The following is an 18784-nucleotide window of genomic DNA, read 5'->3' on the forward strand; positions in this document are numbered from 1 at the left end:
AGGTTAGACTGTTCTACCATCAGGTTAGTCAGTGTGTTGAAATCGGGTGGATTTCTGCTTTCTTCAGTTGGCGGCATATGGTAGATAGTTGCAGTGACGTTGGAATCCATAAATCTGGCTGCTCTCGCTTTCACGGAGCTTGATTCTGTACCTTCTGTTGTGTTGGTCTCTATTAACTCTCTTTCGGGGACCGTAATCGATGATCCCGGTAAATTGTCCTCTTCCTTCTCCTCCTCGGAGCTTGTCGCCGTCGGCTCAGAACCAGCGACGGTTAGGACGTGTCTTCCTCGTTTTTTTACGTCCTGCGCCGTTGAAGTTGCCGTAGTTATTTTCTCTGTCGCCTTTCTACCTTTAACCATTTTTGTCTTTTGATATGGTTAGTAGAGGGTCTTAACAATACATACGATGTGGTCTATTCTCTTTCTTTACTGTCCAAATAATGTTTTTAAACGAAATTAGCGTTGGTGGGAGCGGAGCAATTGCAAAATGCGTGCACTACATGTTGTGCTAAAACCGGAAGTCTTCTCCTCTTTTTTCTCCCCCTTTTTCTGTGATTTTTCTCCCATCCCAATTTCCTCTCGTGCCAATTCTCCCTCCCCTGTCCTGATCGTTGCTCGCATGTGCCCCCCACTGGCCGGTCGTAGGGAGGATAGAAGCCCATCACATGTCCCCTCCGATACATGTGGAGGCAGCCAGTCACATCTTTTCACCTGCCAGCGTGGATTCTCATTGGCGAGGAGTAACGTGTAGGAGGCTCACACTGCCCCCGCCATTTTCCTGTCTCTGCTGTGCAGGCGCCCTGACCGACCTGTAGGAGTCGCTGTTTACAACGACCAGACTACCACCCTTCGACTCCCCTCCCGCTAACTGAGTTAGTATGACGGCCGGCCCAAGCCGGAGGCAACGCTGACAGCCGGATTCGAGACCGGTGTCTCTTGCGTTGGTGACAAGTGCAATGTCCGCTGCGCCACCCAGCCGCACCACAATCTGTTTTTCTTGTGATTTTTCCCATACCTAAAGCAGATATTGTGTTTATATTATATATACCGTATATATATATATACGGTATACACAGTATATAATCTATATTGTTTGTCAGGAAAGCAGCAGTTTGGATTGGAGGATCAAGAAAAGAGCCCAGGGTTTGAAATTAGGTCAATCACTATGTTGGATTTAACTAGTCCTAGATTCTATCTCAGCCTGATGATCAGTTCTATAAATGTTGAAGTGGTCATATAACAGCGCTCTTCCTAGAGAGGCTCCATTTGGTCTCTTTGAATAGAAACTATTTCAATGCGTGTATAATCACACTCAAAACTTGGCAGACATTTTCATAACCAGAGTACCATTTATACACTTTATGTAAAAGAGTTTGCTTGTCCATTTCCCAGCTATTATCTAGTCATTCATCAGATCATGCTTCTTAACTCAAACCCTCATCTGCACTTTTGTTTACACTGAATGTAAAAATATGAGAGATTAAACGGAGTTAATTATATTGTTTACACTATTTATTATTTCCTCCCCCATGCTGCTATGATGCCCACATTTCTCCAAGTGGATCAATAAAGGAACATCTTATCTTATTTCAGTTCACACAGCTTTACTGGCACGACGTAACACTGTACATCATTTAGTCATTTAGCTGTACATATGACCAGCACATGTTTAAATGTGTCAAAGTTTACATTACTTACAGAACATTAAGATAATTACAATCAAATTAAATGGATATGATGGTACAAATCAAAAGCAGATTGTTAACAATATCGATAAGAAGCTAAACAAACCAAACCCCCCCCAAAATAAATAATAACATTTATCTCCAGATCTCGATGTCCTAATCGACAAGACGGAGGTGGAGATCAAGGACTACATAAAGAGCATGGAGCGCTGGAAGAACATTGAGAAGGAGCAGAACGACGCCATCAACCACGACACCAAGGAGCTGGAGAAGATGACCAACCGGCAGGGCATGCTGCTGAAGAAGAAGGAGGAGTGCATGAAGAAGATCAGGGAGCTGGGCTCGCTACCCCAGGAGGCCTTCGAGAAGTACCAGACGCTCACACTCAAACAGGTACACACACACAAACTAGAAGTACCAGACGCTCACACTCAAACAGGTACACACACACAAACTAGAAGTACCAGACGCTCACACTCAAACAGGTACACACACACAAACTAGAAGTACCAGACGCTCACACTCAAACAGGTACACACACACAAACTAGAAGTACCAGACGCTCACACTCAAACAGGTACACACACACAAACTAGAAGTACCAGACGCTCACACTCAAACAGGTACACACACACAAACTAGAAGTACCAGACGCTCACACTCAAACAGGTACACACACACAAACTAGAAGTACCAGACGCTCACACTCAAACAGGTACACACACAAACTAGAAGTACCAGACGCTCACACTCAAACAGGTACACACACACAAACTAGAAGTACCAGACGCTCACACTCAAACAGGTACACACACAAACTAGAAGTACCAGACGCTCACACTCAAACAGGTACACACACACAAACTAGAAGTACTTACTACTTTACTCTCCCTCTCTGAAGTCTAAACTTCACAACACACAATCTAAAACCCCTTACCTCCCTCTCCCAAACTGTTCCTACAACAATAACAACAACTTGCAAAGGAGATATTGTATCTCAATGGGACTTCCTGGTTAAATAAAAAATTATGAATAAATAAAAAATTGCGATATTTTTTTGTTTGCGATTTGCTAATTGCATCATTTAAAATCCCGATTTCGATTTAAAATCGATTAATCGTTCAGCCCTACATGACAGCCACCAAGTTTTCCTCTGCCTTTACCGCCGCACAGAACAAACGCAGGTGAAGAGCAGTCTTCAGACCCGGAGAAACTCACCAGCATCTTAATAACTCCACCTGCCAGTCTATTCTAGACACCATCGCCCCTCTCACCCTCAAGAAGCCCAAACCTGCGGCTACCCCCTGCCTCAATGATACCACCAGAGCACAGAGGAGGATCTGGAGGCAGGCTGAGCGCAGGTGGAAAAAAGACCATTTACAGATCTCACTGGAGATGCTCAGGGACAGCCAGCAGACCTACCAGAGAGTGGTGAAAAGTGAGAGAGCTAAATACTTCTCCAGCGTAATTGCCAAAAATGCACAAAACCCCAGAGCATTATTCCAGACCATAAACTCTGTTGTCTACCCCTCTTCCAACACTATCCAGGATCCATCCCCTGCCAAATGTGAGGAATTTCTGTCCTTTTTCTGTGAGAAAGTGAATAATATCAGAAGAAATATCCCACCCCCCACTCAGGACCTAGCCACCACGCTGGGATGCACATCAAATCTCCCCAATTTCGACCCTATCCCAATGTCCTCCCTCTCCGAGCTGGCCTCCTCACTGAAGCCTGCGTCATCCCCCTTGGACCCTGTCCCCGCCCACCTCCTCAAGGAGGTGTTCCACACTGTCGGTCCACACATCCTCTCGATAATCAACGGCTCACTGGCTACTGCCACAGTTCCATCCACCTTTAAACATGCAGTAGTCCAGCCCCTCCTTAAAAAACCCTGCTTAGACCCCACCCTCCTCAGCAACTATAGACCAATATCCAAACTACCATTCCTGTCCAAACTACTGGAAAAAGCTGTCCTCCGTCAACTGCTCCCCTACCTCCACCAAAACAACATACAACCTACTCCTCATCATCGACTGTGGGAAATGTGCTGCACTGGTCCTCCTCAACCTAAGTGCAGCCTTCGACACGATCGACCACACCATCCTCATCAACCGCCTCCAGCAGGGGGTGGGCATCACAAACACCGCCCTGGCTTGGTTCAAGTCCTACCTGGAAAACAGAACCTTCTCAGTGAGCCTAACAAACTGCTCCTCCCAGAAAGCAAACCTCACCCACGGAGTCCCACAGGGTTCGATCCTGGCTCCCATTCTCTTCAACCTCTACATGCTCTCAGTCAAATCATCACTCGACACAACATCTCATTCCACTGCTATGCCGATGATACACAGATCTACTTACCACTCACCACAGATGATCCCTCTGGCTTAACCCGACTAAAAGACTGTCTGGGAGATATCAAAGAGTGGATGTTACAAAGCTTTATGCAGTTAAATGAGAGCAAAACTGAAATAATCCTGTTTGGCACACCCACCTCTGTCACCCAGATCACCAACAACATGGGCACTCTGTCCACCCTGATAAAACCCCTGGGGGTATTTTTTGACTCTGAGCTGAAACTCGACAGACAGGTGCGAGCAGTGGCTCAGTCCTGCTTCCTCCAGCTGCGCACCATCGCAAAAATAAAAACATTGCTCTCCCCCAGCGACCTTCAAAGGGTCATCCTCACTCTCATATTCTCAAGACTGGACTACTGCAACACCCTCTACTCTGGTGTGGCAGACGAATGCATAAACCGCCTCCAACTCGTCCAGAACGCAGCCTCCAGGCTCGTGACGGGCACCAAGATGAGGGACCACATCTCCCCAGTCCTTGTATCCCTACACTGGCTCCCGGGTAAAACAACGAATACATTTCAAAATCACATACATGTTCACATACAAAGCCATAAACGGTCTCGCCCCAGCCTACATAAAAGAACTCCTGGTCCAATCAACCAGCTCCAGATCCCTCCGATCAAACAATCAAATCTGCCTAAAAATCCCCCACACAAGACAGGTGACAAAGGGAAACTGGGCTTTCGCAGTCGCAGCACCGACCCTCTGGAACAAGCTCCCACTCAACTTGAAATCTGCAAGCACTCTACGGACCTTTAACACTTTGAGTGCCAGCCACGAGAAATTTCGTTAGTTCATGCCATGCGTTGTGTCCCAAGAACGAGAAATCTCGTTATTTAATCGTAATTTATTTTTTATTATCGATTGCCATTCATTTTTCATCAATCTAGCCTCACGTTACCAGTGGGGATCGGTCTGAGCTCCCTATCGTCTCTCCGGATGGTATTGCACCCATTGGATTGGACTGAATGAAATGGATGGGAAAAAAAGAGTCCGGAATCCACATTTTACTTGTCAGGCATGTAACCGGAGACGGTCCCAGTCATTGCTAGGGATGGGAATTGATAGGATTTTATCGATACGATTCTTTATCGATTCCCTTATCGATTCCTGATCAATTTATAATTTAAATAAATAAATTGGAAATGCAACAGAACTAAGCTGGTTAGAATAACAACATGCAACTTGACATTTCTGATTGTCATTTATTGTTGAGCCCCCATGTCAGAAAAATACAAAAACTGTAAAAAATTTAATATTAACTATAGCCTACACTTAAATAAAATAATGTATTTGAGATTCTCTTAAAATGTATTTATTTTTTTAATCTATTGAATAACGACCTGTTGAATGTAACTACAGTTCAATATCTTAAACTAATTTAATCTATTGAACCGTAGTTGCATTCAACAGGTCGTTATTCCTCCGACTTCTCTATCTCACACACACACACACACACACACACACACACACACACACACACACACACACACACACACACACACACACACACACGCACTCACACACAGAGCTCCCTCCCCGGGCCCCTGTCCTGTAAGCTATGGGCTCGTGTTGCTACACGGACCTGTTTGTATGTTGCACGGTACCTACTAGTAAACACAGTCAACCCTTCGTCTCTTATTATATGTGAACTAAAGAGTACAAGGTTTACACAACAGCCCCCACCCCTTGTTTCATTGTATTTGTACCTGTACTACCTGCTGTCAGCTGTTTATCTCTGAGCTTGATTAGCTAGCGTTAGCTCACGTTAGCTAGCGCTAGCTCCGTGGCTAATCTTAGCTTACCCTGAACTAAATCAATGACTAGGTTCTAAAGCATCCGAGTAGTTTTCACTGCACATAGAAGCAGCCAAACAGCGGGAGCATATGACCAAAACCCAGGCAATTTCGAGCCCTTAAAGGGGAACTCCACTATTTTGGGAAATTAGCTTATTTAACATCTTCCCTGGAGTTAGACAAGAAGATACATACCTTTTTTGTCTCTGTGCGTGCATTTTAGCTTTGGGAATAGACGCTCCGTTAGCATAGCTTAGCTTCATCACTGGAAGTGAGGCAGGACAGTAGCCTTACAGTGCCTTACAGTGTATTGCAAGGTCTGACATTGACCAAATTTGATATGCATGACCTTGGTGGGCTCTAGGTCAACTCCTGAAAAGGGGGTCAATGTCAGACCTTGCAATCAAAAGTTAGGGGGCGCACTGAAATTATGGCAAGGGTTATTAGCCCCCTAACTTTTGATTGCAAAGTCTGACATTAACCCCCTTTGCAGGAGTTGACCTAGAGCCCACCAAGGTCATGCATATTATCAGAGACAAAAAAGGTATGTATCTTCTTGTCTAACTCCAGGGAAGATGTTAAATAAGCTAATTTCCCAAAACAGTGGAGTTATCCTTTAAGGAATCAAATAGTCTGTACATGGCTACATGCTAACGCTAACGTTATTGTTTTGAAATGCACAACAGTTTTTTTTCACATATCTCAGCGTGTCCCATATGTGTGTGTGTGTGTGGCTGTGAGTGTGTGCTGATCAGGAAATAAGATAATACATTTTTCAGCTTGCTTCTCTAGCGTGCATAAGTACACATATACTATCGATAATCTAGCGTTTATTTGAAAACGATTCATAAATAGGCAGAAAAATGACAACGTGTTTTGTGTATTCCAGTAAAGCGTGATTCCTGCAGAATCTCTTTTTTTTCTTTTTTCTGGAAGTTTCAAAAAAATTAGCGTTTTTCAAAATGGTATAAAACGGAAATGAATCGATTATTAAAAAAAAATCCGTTTCAACAATGTTGACTGCAAACAAGTCATTGATAAGCGACGGGCGTATTAGACACATGGCCATAATTTAAGATATCGTTTATGCGTTCGCAAATGTGATCGCCACGCCATTGGCGTGAATATTAAAGGCAACCAACTTGTGTTCAGCTTTTCTCTGATTGGCCACGACCCCCCGCCCCCTTTTGCCGCGAACGCGGCAGGCAAGCGGCAGCGGTCCCAAATGAAATCCATCAGTGGAGGCTGCATCAGTGGAGGACGCAGGCTGCTGACTGATTATGAAATGAATGAATGAATGAAGCACGGAGCATAATGTATAATGTTATTTTGCGGCGTTTGTAACGTCATAACATCAGTGGAGGACGCAGGCTGCTGACTGATTATGAAATGAATGAATGTAACGTTATTATGTTATTTCGCGTTTTTAACAACCAACTACCAGATTCACTCGTCATTGTACATCACTTCTGAAGTATAAACAAACTATACTGCTGTGACGATTTTGAATATCTTAACATGTATTTACGCCCATACAATTTTTTAGATGAATGATTGTGGATATAATATAGAAAACACATCATTATGATATTGTCAGATGGCGTTCACAGCAGGTAATGGCGTTAATCAATGAAACATGTAACCTACTGTACCTTACTGTACCTCTGCTTGCGCCTACAGCACAGCAGGTAATGGCGTTAATCAATGAAACATGTAACCTACTGTACCTTACTGTACCTCTGCTTGCGCCTACAGCACAGCAGGTAATAGCGTTAATCAATGAAACATGTAAGGCTGCTGACTGATTATGAAATGAATGAATGAAGCACGGAGCATAATGTATAATGTTATTTCGCGGCGTTTGTAACGTCATAACATCAGTGGAGGACGCAGGCTGCTGACTGATTATGAAATGAATGAATGAAGCGCGGAGCATAATGTATAATTGAAGCGCGGAGCATAATGTATAATGTTATTTCGTAACGTCATAACATCAGTGGAGGCTGCTGACTGAACTAGAAACTGTACGCTGTAACGTTATTATGTTATTTCGCGTTTTTAACAACCAACTACCAGATTCACTCGTCACTGTACATCACTTCTGAAGTATAAACAAACTAGTTAGTTATGGCGTTAAGTGATGCGGCGATAGCGATATGGCATTAACCAACAACAATGGGCATTAACCAACAACGCAAAAACAACGAGGCATTAACCAACGAGCACCTCTCGAGCACCTCTCAAGCACCTGGGGGAGCCTCATGCGCGGCCGCGGTCACTCTCTGCCGCGTCTCTCAGCGCGGATAAGGGCGTGTGCTAGGGCGGTCACGTGGCCGTGTGGCCAATCAGAGAAACGCTGAACGAAAAGCTGAACACAAGTTGGTTGCCTTTAATATTCACGCCTCCCGCTGACTACAGCGCTGGAGCGCTATTTCTGGCGCCCCCTGCTGGCACTCAAAGTGTTAAGGCCATCCTCAAAACCCACCTTTTCGCCATAAACAATCCATGAGCTAGTTTTTGTATTGTATGTGTGGTGTATGTGCTGTTCTCTATCTGCTTGGTTGGACTGCATGTATTTTTTTTCTGTTTTCATATTGTTACGGTCTTTTTTGTTTCTCTTTCTTTCCTCGGATGCGCCCCGGGCCGATGTAACTATTGGTTGAGGGGCGCAATATAATAAAATGTATCATATCATATCAACACAAACTAGAAGTACCAGACACTCACACTCAAACCGGTACACACACAACACAAACTAGAAGTACCAGACACTCACACTCAAACAGGTACACACACACAAACTAGAAGTACCAGACACTCACACTCAAACAGGTACACAGACACACAACACAAACTAGAAGTACCAGACACTCACACTCAAACAGGTACACACACACAAACTAGAAGTACCAGACACTCACACTCAAACAGGTACACACAACACAAACTAGAAGTACCAGACACTCACACAATGTTTTCAAAGGAGCTATCTTTTTGTTAGCGTGACCAGGATTGAATGTTAGGTCTATTTCTATATAATAATTATTTTCTTTATCTCTCTTTCTCCGATTTTTCTCTGTGTTCTCCCCGTCCCAATTATTTGTCGTTGTGCCAATTCCCCCCCCCCCTCCCCTAAATGCAAGACATTTGTGATCTAGAAAAGTACACTACTCTCAGGGAAATGCTCGGGGGTTAATGTGTAAAATATGTGCATTGACCACGTTGTGTTTGCGTGTGTGATTGTGGCTCAGAGCACAAGGTTCACAATTCATTACATTGTAAAAGTGTACAGTCATCATACACAATCTAAAATGATATCGTTACCATTGCCGAATTGCCCACAAACAAAAGACAACAGCGGAAACCAGGTTAGAACAGAGTGTTCAAATGATTATATTATTGATTATAATGCCACTGACAAAGTCACTGCATGGGCAATTTTGTACCTCGCTTCATTTCAGTTTATTTGGCCGGTCAATCGTTCTGCATCTTCCTACCACTGCCTCGTCTTATCTACACACACACACACACACACACACACACACACACACACACACACACACACACATTTTAAATGCTTTATTTATGTCCACATAAATACAAAGTACATTAAGGACATAAACACAAAGGACATTGCACAACAGTGCAATCAGCTCATTGGGAGTCATTCAGTTACGTTTGTAACTGTGCAGCCCCCATCGTACACCTACAATATTATTAACACAGGATGTTTAAAATGTGGGTTAACGGATACAATAGCATTACCTTAAAACTATATCTACGACTATGGGTACAAAAAGCAATGCCATCTCCAAATAGAGCGACTACCAATAATAGAAGATATAGAGCAATATCTTGCTAACTGTTTAGCCTTTCTCTTGGAGATGTGGGCCATCTGAAGGCCCCTAACCACCAGCTTGTGAACACACACACACACACACACACCTTCCTCTCCCTTGGAAGAAGCCCTGTGTGGCAGTCCAGTCACATCCCACCCACTCACCAATGACTCAGACACTAGTTAGCGCTCTCATCTGATCTCTCGGCCAGCTGCCTCCTCTGGGAGCCACAGGCCGCTCGTCGAGTGGACTAGCTGGAGCTTCACGAGTGCCCGAGCTCAGTGTCTCCCCTCTTTGACGGGGCCGGAAATAGCCTCTCGCTTTCTCATAAACACTCCGTACACTTAATCCTTCTCCACGGGGCGCTGCTCAACGCCGAGACGGTGCCACTGATTGCAGAAGTGGACGACAAACTAAAACAGCGGCTCGTGTTCCCTGTCGGCCATTAATGATTCAGAGTGATGTGTGTTTGGAGGGTTTTTAAAAGACTGTCGCTCTTGAACCTAATCGAGTCTCACGGCACGCTCACGGCATCTCGATGTGTAAAAAGGATTGTGAAGGAGCAGCTTTATATATTTGGAATTCAATGGAATTGTCTTGGAAGGATCTGTCCAAGCCCCTCTTAACAGGCACCTCCAAAATTGGCCATTTTCGTTTTCGTTTTTGAGGACTGCATACTTTTTTTGCAAACCAAAACAACATACTTTATACTTATAGCACATGCATGAGCCTGGTCTCTTTTGAAAGAAGACATTCTGAAGTTTCTGATTCCTGATTCCTGATTCATAATTCACTTTTAGTGATAATGTAACATAGGTCTGAACTTGAGTTGTAAAAAAACTACTTACTAAAGTTTTTCTGTAGTAGTTAGTAGTGCAGAGGTAGTATTTCCCCAGAAGGTGGTATGGCTTACAAATCCAGACCGAGCCATAGCCTGAAGCCTTATGTAGTACATATCCAAATTTCATAAAGATCCATTCAGAAATGAGTGATTAGGAGTGATTTTGGTCAACTGTGTACAAAGAAAAACTCCGTTTTCTTATAGACTTCAATTAATTCGGCTGTTTTGCTCTTCCTGTTTTCGTGTTTTTTCGTGTTTTTATTTTTATTTTTTTTATGTAGATCCCCATGTGGGGTATCATTGGAAAGCCACACTCATTGGCTACAACGATCCACAATCATTTTCGAGATCTGATCTAGATTGACGGAACTACTGCAGCCTGAGTCGGGAGTGGTATTTTGCGCAATACCGTGTACTTTGCACAAATACCGGCATGTAACTCGAGAACCGCTGAACGGATTTTGCTATCGACAGGCAACAAATAAGCCTTCTGTTACGAAGGATCAGATTAAACCGAGTATATATATTTATTTGTTGATATATATTGAATAGTATTTGTATATCGTTTGATATCCCTTGTATATTCCTTGTACATATACACGGAATACCCCTTTAGCCTACTATAGCCCATAATAGTTCATTCTCCTATTGGACAAAGGACCAGGCGCCAGGGGACCAGCCCCCGGAGTCAAGTTCAAAGTTACCGACAAGACATGTCTGTACTAGCCCCGGCCCTGCCCAGGGATACGGCGACAGAAATGAGAGTGGCACTATTTGTTCACCGTGCATATAAATATAGCGCAGGTGAATACAGAAGCACTTAGTCTTGCTTAGCACTTAGTCAGAAACTTAGTAACCAACGTGAAGCCTCACCCACGATACGACGTGCGGTGAAGTATGGCCTGTTTGGCCCCAGAATAGCATTGAGACCGCGTGCGAATTAATAACTGAATTGTCAGAGTTTGGCACTGTACCGTCGAGTGCGACGTATTTTTATTAAGTTAATAATAGTCTATTGTGTATGGTGCATCGTGCGGTTAGAGTTCTAAAGTGACCAGCATCTCCAACGCTTCCTCGTGTTAGCTAGATTCTTATCCAGGCTGGGCCGACCACATGGCGCTTTCTTCCGAGGAGATCTAGGCGAGGACCGAATGGACATGTACACTGGATTACCTACCCGACGTCTGCATAGCCCTGTGCGGCTGGAATATATATTTGCTTTGGTACTGTGATTTGTGGAGCGGATAATCGCCGACGCCTGTGAGTGTTGGATTTACCGCCGAGAGGAGTCAAGGTCGAGTCGGCGCTCAGAGAGCCTGAGGCCGCCTAGCTTTCTTCACTGTGGAGCTACAGCCTACAAGAGAACCAAGCTGTATTCGTCTGCGGATCAAGAGTCTATCGCACTGTCTTCTGTACTCGAAGTCTCCCTAGATATCGTTGACCAGACGTTCTACTACCGACAGCTCTCCTACCCCCCCTGCCGGCTTACAACCGGGAGGACCCCTTCCAGTATATCCCGCTATATCATTAAGTGTACCATAGATATAATTCCCTAAGAGCCAGGTTGTATACTTGCCTCCTGCGTAACCAGAGAATGGACATTCAGTGTTGATTTGCCTACGAATACTCATTTGCCTTACAAGTGCAATCAAATGTAATATAAGTATCATATGTACCTTTTGCTCCATTAAATACTTGATTAATACCTTTGACTGGAACCGATTTCATTGTGGGAAGTGTTCATCATATTCATATATTGTGTACTGTATGGCCAGTAGTTAAAGTACATAAAGCGGTAGTGGTTTAATGATACCATACTTATCAATACAGTCAGGGAATTGTACCCCTCAGTTACACCTTCAATTCGAGATATATATTGTATTACAAAATATGCACACCTGAGCCACTAGGGGTCGCCAATAGGGGTGGGAATCACCAGTTTCATCACGATACGATACGATATCGATTCTTTGGACAACGATACGATATTTTCCGATATCACAAAGTCTGCCACGATTCGATTCAGGTGCCTGCGATCGATATGAGACGATATTATATGCCCATTTAATACAATCGGTAACATTTAAATCAACAAAAGAAAAGGCAATGGAAATATCATTTGACATTTTTATTTTTGAGCTCTTCCAGACATTTAAATGAAAAACAATCTATTGTTTTTAATACAAATAGACCTCCTGTTCACTGTTTTTGGTTCGTTTTTCGATATTAATATCCTATTCACTGTCACAGAGCTGTATTTTGGCTGGAAAAGGCATATTGGGAGTCCGAAGGTGCAGTACCGGCCAGATCCTGGTAGTGGCGCTGTCTCGAGAATGCAGTAACCCCCCTCCTTCCCAGTCCCCACTTCTCTCTCTGGGTTAGCTTGTTGTTAGCTTACGCTAACGTAACGTTAATTTAGATCTTTAACGCGACGTGGGCATAATGGAATGGCGAGGATTGCGGAATAAAAGAGCAGGGACATGTTTTGGGTCGCAGAATAGGCACACTAGCCTTGCTCTAGTGACGCTCTAGACGCTACTGCTGTGTGCTGTTGATCCGAGCCGAGCGGATACGACACTCCATGGGATTTTCAAAATAAGAGTATCGCAATATGAATCGATCTTTTTACGTTGCATCGATCCTATTTGATTATTGATAATAGATCGATATATCGATCTGGATCGATGTATCGTCCCACCCCTAGTCGCCAAAGTGCCGGTTGCAAAAAGTCCAGCCAGACTGTCGGGAGATGAAATATTCAAGTTGTTGTTTTTTGCGGGGCAACCGGGAGCTTGGTGCATCTGGCGCATCTGGCAAGAGTTTTAATTGGCGTGAGAATTTTAAGTATGGTCGTGAAATTTCCAAGTGGTATTGAAGGTTTTGTTTGCTAGTATGGTCGTGATATTGGTATTAAATTTAGCTCCAAGTGGTATTAAAGTTTCTTTTGTTGCTAGTATGGTCTTAAATTGACCAGGTTCCCTGAATAATTTCCTGAATGTCTTTGTCTCACAGTTGTTCCGTAAGCTGGAGCAGTGCAACACGGAGCTGAAGAAGTACAGCCATGTGAACAAGAAGGCCCTGGACCAGTTCGTCAACTTCTCCGAGCAGAAGGAGAAGCTCATCAAGCGGCAGGAAGAGCTGGACCGCGGCCACAAGTCCATCATGGAGCTCATGAACGTGCTGGAGTTGAGGAAATACGAGGCCATCCAGCTGACCTTCAAACAGGTACACAGGCATCCCACCACAACCCCCATCACAACCAGGTACACGGGCATCCCACCAGAACCCCCGCCACAACCCCCACCCGTCACTGCTTTCATGCACCTTACTGCATCCAGCTGACCTTCAAACGGGTACACAGGCATCTAGAGCTGTGAATCTTCACTGGCCTCACGATTCGATTCGATTACGATTCAGCTGTCCACGATTCGATCAGATTCTACGATGCATCTTGATGCATTTCAGTAATATATTACATCCTCAATTTTATAATCTATATTACTGCACATGGCTACTTCTTCATCAATTAATACAAGCAGTCGGATACATTTACTTTTTTTTATTTAGTGTTGCATGATACACAGATACTAGAAAGGTATCTCGATACCCAGCATTTTATTAGTATAAATACTTTTAGAATAGCCTGATGCTGTATTTTCTATGAATTGAGTGGATGCATGACCAGAGCACTAGCTTTGCGTAGTGGACGTGTCAACAGTGTCAGCTGAACACAAACCAAGGCATAGGAATATTCACAGATATCGCCGAATGTCTTATTTCATAATACAATGTTTCTGAATGGACGTTTGGATTAAACCAAGTTGTATGCAGTGATGAACAGTCTTTCCCAGTGGAACACAAGTTAATTCATTAGCATTACACAGGTTGCGCTATGCATGCTTAGCTTGCTAACGTTAACTCATTGACTGCCGGGAATTAGTCGTGCCCCGTTCTAGCGCTGCCACGCTTTAAAAGATAGGAGTGCGTCACCTTGTTTGTAGAGCTATAACTATATTCTAGCTATGGATACAAATACTATGGCCCATTTGACATCACCTATCTATCGTTCAATATGTGAAAAAGAATAAATTTCTTCATCCATACGTTCCTGTGTTATACCGTGGTGAATATAAGTATGGTTATAGCGTGGTCTGGGGTAATTCCCGAAGGGCTGAGTAATAGCCATATACGTCAATTCTACTATAAACGTTGCCGTTTCTTGCCTGTACACGCTATTATTCCCAAATCAAATCTATATCATAGGTATTATGTTTCATCATGAATGCATGAAAGGGGGGGGGTGGGGTCGTTTCTGATTATTTGATTGGCAGTAACGGCATTCGTATTGAACACTAAAAACGCTTATCAGCCCGATCGGTATAAAAGCATTGCACGATCAAGCTAAAATTGACGTCGGATAGTCCTTCCCTGTGATCGGGAGTATTCCAAAAATAATATTCCAATTGTTTCATCCCCATCTGGTACATCCGATGTCCATTTGATCCACGACATAACCCACCACAACATATGGATCGGGGATATTTGACGCGGTTCAATGCAACCGGGAGAACCGCTAGACTGGCCTGACAAGGAAAAGTGAGCCCGGTGACATTTGACCGTTGCACAGGCCAAGATACAAGGTTTCAAAGGGTGCTCGATACCGCCGTCTAGCTGGATGCGGCCAGTATTGCACTTTGGCGATCTTAGACTCATTCCATATGGTAACGCCAAGGTCCCTGGATGAATAATGAATACAAATATCGGGGGGGCAAAAGGAAAAACTATCAAATAACGAGTATACTCGTTGTTGGCGTTCAAGCGTCGGCTCCCAATAACGAGTAAGATTTGTTAAGATAGCAGGAGCCGTCTGCCAACAAAGTTGTTGTTTCAACAAATGGATTCACAAAATGGATTAGCATCCAAACGTTATTGAAGACTCCTGTGACCAGTAAGTAGGTACTACGTACATCTAACTTTTACTAACCATTTTTCACCGCAGCAATTTTGCGCAAATTGTTCTACGTTATATGCGTAAATGTGCGCCATGTGCCTAAAGTCACACATCAACATTAGTAGGCTATAATAATCTATTATGTTCTGTCACTGCATCGATGCAGAATCGTCCACGTCTGCATCGCGATGCATCTTAGAATGGAGAAATGTACACACCCCTACAGGCATCCCACCACAGCCCCCGCCCGTCACTGCACCCCTACAGGCATCCCACCACAGCCCCCGCCCGGCACTGCACCCCTACAGGCATCCCACCACAGCCCCCGCCCGGCACTGCACCCCTACAGGCATCCCACCACCACCCCCGCCCGTCACTGCACCCCTACAGGCATCCCACCACCACCCCCGCCCATCACTGCACCCCTACAGGCATCCCACCACCACCCCCGCCCGTCACTGCACCCCTACAGGCCTCCCACCACCACCCCCGCCCATCACTGCACCCCTACAGGCATCCCACCACCACCCCCGCCCGTCACTGCACCCCTACAGGCCTCCCACCACCACCCCCGCCCGGCACTGCACCCCTACAGGCCTCCCACCACCACCCCCGCCCATCACTGCACCCCTACAGGCATCCCACCACCACCCCCGCCCGTCACTGCACCCCTACAGGCCTCCCACCACCACCCCCGCCCGTCACTGCACCCCTACAGGCATCCCACCACAACCCCCGCCCATCACTGCACCCCTACAGGCATCCCACCACAACCCCCGCCCGTCACTGCACCCCTACAGGCCTCCCACCACCACCCCTGCCCGTCACTGCACCCCTACAGGCATCCCACCACAACCCCCGCCCGTCACTGCACCCCTACAGGCCTCCCACCACAACCCCCGCCCGTCACTGCACCCCTACAGGCATCCCACCACAACCCCCGCCCGTCACTGCACCCCTACAGGCATCCCACCACAGCCCCCGCCCGTCACTGCACCCCTACAGGCCTCCCACCACCACCCCCGCCCGTCACTGCACCCCTACAGGCATCCCACCACACCCCCCGCCCGTCACTGCACCCCTACAGGCATCCCACCACAGCCCCCGCCCGTCACTGCACCCCTACAGGCCTCCCACCACACCCCCCGCCCGGCACTGATCTCAGGCACCTTACTGCAGCCATTGCCGTGGTTGGTTTGTACACCAGCGACCAGAAAAACCTAATTTCAAACTTTATGTGTATAGCACATTTCATACAGTAAGTGCAACTCGATGTGCTTCACAGAGAAGAATTGCAAAGAATAATTGAAATTATTAAAAAGGCAAGAAACAAACTCATAATAATAATAGTAATAATTAAATGAATAAAAGCAATGCAAAAAGCCTAGGTAAAAGCCGCGCTAAAAGGTGTGTCTTAAGAATTCAGATGTGAAATGTCCACAGATTCAGAAACCCCGTAGATCTACTAGCAGACTGTTCCAAAGGCTATAGGACCATTATAGCTAAAAGCTGCTTCTCCAGGCCTTGTTGTTCTAGCCTGTGGAACAGTTAAGAGACCAGTGTCAGAGGATCTACGTAAACTGTGTTCAAATGTTTATTCTCTGAGGGTTATACTGGAAATACATTCCAGAAGAATCCGGAATCAATCAGACTAATCTGTACTTCCTGAACCCCCTGCAGGTTTCCAAGAACTTCAGCGAGGTGTTCCAGAAGCTGGTGCCGGGGGGCAAGGCCACGCTGGTGATGAAGAAGGGCGACGTCGAGGGGGGGCAGTCGCAGGACGAGAGCGAGGGCGGCACCGACAGTGAGAAAGGCTCTGGCTCTCACAGCAGCGTTCCCTCGGTGGACCAGTTCACTGGAGTGGGCATCAGGGTGAGTCCGTGCCGGCGAGCCAGAACACCACCGTGGAGCTCACCACCAGGCATCATGTTTGGAGTGTCCCTGCTTTTTAGAATGTCTTTCAGGCCTTTCCTCGTGTGTGGCGTCATATTGTGGGTGTGAAAAGACCCAGTGAACCAAACCACCAACAAACAAAAAATAGAAAAGATAATGAGACCGAGTCCGAAAACACGAACAAAGTAGAGGAGGCGAATAAAAGAAAGCGGGTGTTCATTGAAAAGGATGACAAGATCCCTCTGCTAATCTACCAGGGGAATCCGACTGTTTAATTAAAACAAAGCATCGCGAAGGCCCGAGGTGGGTGTTGACGCGATGTGATTTCTGCCCAGTGCTCTGAATGTCAAAGTGAAGAAATTCAATGAAACGCGGGTAAACGGCGGGAGTAACTATGACTCTCTTTAACACTTTGATTGCCACGCCCGAGATTTCTCGGGTTTACCCCCCACGGGTTGAATGCCCATCACGAGAATATTCGTTTTATTCGTTTTTTTTTTTATTAGCGATCTGAAATCATATTGCATCAAGCGTGTCTACCGTTGGAGATCCAGTCACCCCAGGCGCTCAGATGTGAAAAAAGCGCCCCCTATCGTCTCCCAGGTGGTAAATCACCCTTTTGGATTGGACTCAATGAAAATGAATGGGGGAAAAAACCCCGCACTCCACATTTTACTTCTCACTCATGTAACCGGGGTCTACCAGAGTTCACTCTGGAGCCGCGGGGAATATGTGTTTTACTGTATACACGATGGATCAATCAAATGAGCGATTTTTTTCGAATGCCGATCAGGAATTGGAATAATCCATTTGGATACCATCTGATCTCAGGTAAGGAATCTATGTTATTAGGATAATCAGACCCGTTTTCACGGATACCGGTATATACGCTTTTATGTGATTATTGTGATAGGCTGTTTGACTCTGCTCGCGGTCAGGAAATAGGAGAATCGATTTTCAACTGGCGGCACGAGCGTGCATGCGTACACATATACTATCGATAAACATCTGAAAAATGACAACGTTCTAGAATATTCCAGTAAAAGGCGATTATCATAGAATGTGTTTTTTTTTTCGTGAAAACAAGTGATTTTCAAAATGCTATCAAACGGAAATGAAGCGATAAAAAAACAATCTGCTACGACAATGTTGACTGGAAAATGAGTCTTTGATAAGCGACGGGCAGATTAGACACAGGGCCATAATTTAAAACATAGATTAGGCGATATTAACGTTAACATTGAAGTGGCCTTGGGCATTCAAGGTACTAATACGGAATTAACCTTGGGCGCTCAAAGTGTTAAGGTAGCCAAATGCCCCTCTTATTTTATCACACACCACACTACTGACACTTTGGATTAGATATTATTTTAGCACACACCACACTACTGACATTTTGCATTAGATGTTATTTTAGATGTTTCT

At 45.1% G+C, this 18784-nt stretch overlaps 1 protein-coding gene across 1 annotated transcript in view; it reads left to right on the forward strand.

Annotated features, from left to right (window-relative positions):
• smc3 (structural maintenance of chromosomes 3) overlaps window positions 1-18784 on the forward strand; it is a 143600-nt gene that overhangs the window by 116761 nt on the left and 8055 nt on the right. Inside the window, exons 24-26 of the mRNA XM_084318657.1 lie at window positions 1830-2077; window positions 13528-13740; window positions 17147-17338. Coding sequence (XP_084174783.1) covers window positions 1830-2077; window positions 13528-13740; window positions 17147-17338 — 653 coding nt within the window. The remainder of the gene's footprint in view (window positions 1-1829; window positions 2078-13527; window positions 13741-17146; window positions 17339-18784) is intronic.

The sequence above is a fragment of the Notolepis coatsorum genome, assembly GCF_963971535.1.
Source record: "Notolepis coatsorum genome assembly, chromosome: 7".
In the NCBI taxonomy this organism is placed as follows: Eukaryota; Metazoa; Chordata; class Actinopteri; order Aulopiformes; family Paralepididae; genus Notolepis; species Notolepis coatsorum.